Source organism: Mandrillus leucophaeus, unplaced genomic scaffold (assembly GCF_000951045.1).
Source record: "Mandrillus leucophaeus isolate KB7577 unplaced genomic scaffold, Mleu.le_1.0 Scaffold432, whole genome shotgun sequence".
NCBI lineage: Eukaryota > Metazoa > Chordata > Mammalia > Primates > Cercopithecidae > Mandrillus > Mandrillus leucophaeus.
In genome coordinates, this window is record NW_012104610.1 from 915,822 (window position 1) to 918,645 (window position 2,824).

Sequence of the window (2,824 nt, forward strand, 5' to 3'; positions counted from 1 at the left end):
TCGGCACCGGGCCTGGCGCCCCGCCCGCGCTCCCGAACGGCGGCTATTTTTATTATTAATTAAGGAGGAACGAAGGTGACAGCTGTGTAAACTGTAAAGCGCGGCTGCGGGACGAACGGGTATTATTAGCACTCGCCCCCGCCCCAGCGGCTCCCTCCGAGTCAGCAAACTCGCGCCTCCGCGGGCCGGACGCCCAGCGGGGAGCTCCCAGACGGGGTCCACTTCAACGACCCCCTGGCTCCCTCCCCTCACGCCGTGAGCGGAAAGGGGACGCGGCCGCTGGAAAGGGGGCGGAGTCCATAAAAGGGTCTGGCCCGCCCCCTCCCAAAAAAAGACCTAGCCGGTGGCGGCGTCTCCGGGGAGTCGTCTTCCTGCCCCGCCCCTCCGCCCCCTGGCTCCTTAAAGGCGCAGGCCTCCAGTCGGGCTCCCGCCGCCACCATCTCCTGGGCCGCCGTGGGAGAATCCCTTTAACCTGGGAGAGAACTTTCACTTTGCTACGTTGAACCTGTTGACGGAGCCCGGGTCAGTCCCGCGAGCTCCTTCGTCTGTTTCAAGTATGCATTGACTTAACCCAGCTAGAACAGAGCCTGGGACGTGGAAGGGGCTCTGTGGGGCCTTCCACACTAGATAAATGTAATAACTAAGAGATCCACCCACCCACCCAACAGTGCCTCCAGAACCCAATAACTCATCCAACAATCTGTGCCACCTTCCTCATCAGTCACCTTTTAGTATAAGAAAAGATGAGCCTGATGTGAGGGGACTCCTTGGTAGTGGGGGAGAGACCTGGACTAGGAGTCTGCACACCTGGGTTCTAGTCCTAGCTGGGCCACCTACCTGCAGGGTGTTCTCAGACGCTTACCTGTGCCTCTCTGGGGACAGTTGTAGTAGGAGTGTGCAAACAAAGACTTATCCAAAGGGAAAGGGGTGTTGGGAGACCCAGAGATAACTCAGGCCCAGCCCCCGAGGGCTTTGTGAAGACATAGCAACCCCCTCAAGATAGGCATATCTACCAATCCTAGGAGGAGACAAAGGTGCCAGAGGCTCCTGACCCCGGGAAGCCCTAAAGGTGTCTAACTCTTCCAGTCACACCTCAAGGACACCAAAGCGCTGGACCAGTTCCAGGCTGTTGAATATTCCACTCCAGGAACCCCCTAGACCGCCCTCTCCAATTGGCTCTGTTCTTCCTCTGAGAGTCCCAAGCCCCAACTCTGCTCCTTCAATGTGCATCACATTTTTTTCATCCCACTGGCAATCCGGAGGCTTTCCTGGACTCCCATTCCCAGCTTTTCTGTTAGAGCCGAGCACAGAGCCAGGCAGACAAGGGCTGGAGGACCAGGAGGCTGTTTGGAGACCAACACAAAACAGCTTAGGACCTGGCTCCCACTTGGGGCAACAGGAGCAACAGGATCCCTGAAGACTATTAATGTGCAGACACCGGGCTCATGGGCTTTCTAGGCAACAGCTCCTCTATATTTCACAAGCCTGAGGGCAGGACTATTATCCTCTTTATATCTGGGAGGAAATAAAGGTTTAGAGCAGTGAAGCAAAGTGTTTCATTTTCACAAAGTAAGTAGCAGAGCTGGGATTCAAACACAAGTCTAGTTGCTCTAATTTGAAGGAATCCAGAAGCCATAGAATCTGTCTCCCACCCGCCCCCCTACAAACTCACAACCAAAATAATTCCACAGACATAGATGTGTCAGTCTGTTTATTAGCAATGACTGTTGGCCCCACCATGAAGCAGTGACTGACCGGGTGACAGAGGGTTAGGTGACTTATAGAAGCATGCTTAGGACGCTGTCTTTTGTGGGAGCTGAGCTGAGCCCAGCCTGGTTATCCAAGCTGAGGGCAGGTAGTCTGGGAGAACTGAACTCAGCCAAGGAGCCAGAGTTGCAGCATCAGGGCCAGGCTGAGCAGGAGACCCCCAATCCCATGAAGCATCTCGCCAGCATTTACATGCATGACTGCAGCATAGAACCTCGCCACTTCCTCATTGGGGTTGCCCTGGGCTGAGTCAAACCACATCTGGATGCAGCAGCCGCTCCCTCGGCTGTAGTTGCTGACCTTGTATGAGTGACTCCAGAGGCCCTCACAAAGGGCGACTGGAGTGGGGAAGTAGGACTCAAAGGTGCGGCAGGGGGCCCCAGCTGGGCACTTGTTAACTCCTTCAGGGAGAGACATGGTGGACACCGACATTCAGCCCCTGGGCCCAAAGCTCACTTCTTGCCACCCCCAGAAAACTTCACCCCACCCCAAATCCTGGAGGATCTTCCAAACCCCACCTCAATCTCCTTTTTCCTAACCCCACCTCAATCGCCCTCACCTGAGGTCCAGTCCCATCCTCTGTGCCAGTTACTCTTGCAGGTGTGGGAGGTGTGACAATCCTCCCACCAGCGCTGACAGTCCTCTTTGCATAAGGGCACATCCAGGAAGCGTTCTTTGCGCCAGCTCTGATTCACCTGGTTGGGAAGTGGGGAGGCAGGGCTCCACTCAGCCAGGGCTGCTGGCAGCCATCACCTTGAAGTGATGGAGGGGGATGGCAGTCTGCTGGGGTGGGTCGGGGGGGGGAGACACGCTACCTGCCGGATCCAGGGCCCCAGGTTGGGTGAGCACTCATAGAGACAGGTGTCCTGGATAAAGTGGCGCTTGCAGGCGGGCTCCATCTTACCACAGTGGTCCCAGTTAAAGTTGTACAGGCGAGAGGTGTCCTTGTGCAGCTCCTGGCTGGTGTTGGCCGTGCAGCAGGCATTCTTCTTCCAGGGACTGCACTGGGTGGGGAAGACACAGGACTAAGTGCCATACCCTCCTCCTCCTGCCACCT

General features: G+C 56.4%; 1 protein-coding gene across 4 annotated transcripts in view; it reads right to left on the reverse strand.

Moving 5' to 3' along the window:
* Nucleotides 1–1,703: 1,703 nt before the first annotated feature.
* FOLR2 (folate receptor 2 (fetal)) overlaps nucleotides 1,704–2,824 on the reverse strand; it is a 6,961-nt gene continuing 5,840 nt past the window's right edge. For all 4 annotated transcript variants that reach the window (XM_011993663.1, XM_011993667.1, XM_011993665.1 and 1 more), the window contains exons 3-5: nucleotides 2,583–2,771; nucleotides 2,327–2,462; nucleotides 1,704–2,168 (exon numbers count right to left, since the gene is read on the reverse strand). In XM_011993663.1, coding sequence (XP_011849053.1) covers nucleotides 1,876–2,168; nucleotides 2,327–2,462; nucleotides 2,583–2,771 — 618 coding nt within the window. In that variant the 3' untranslated portion in view covers nucleotides 1,704–1,875. The remainder of the gene's footprint in view (nucleotides 2,169–2,326; nucleotides 2,463–2,582; nucleotides 2,772–2,824) is intronic.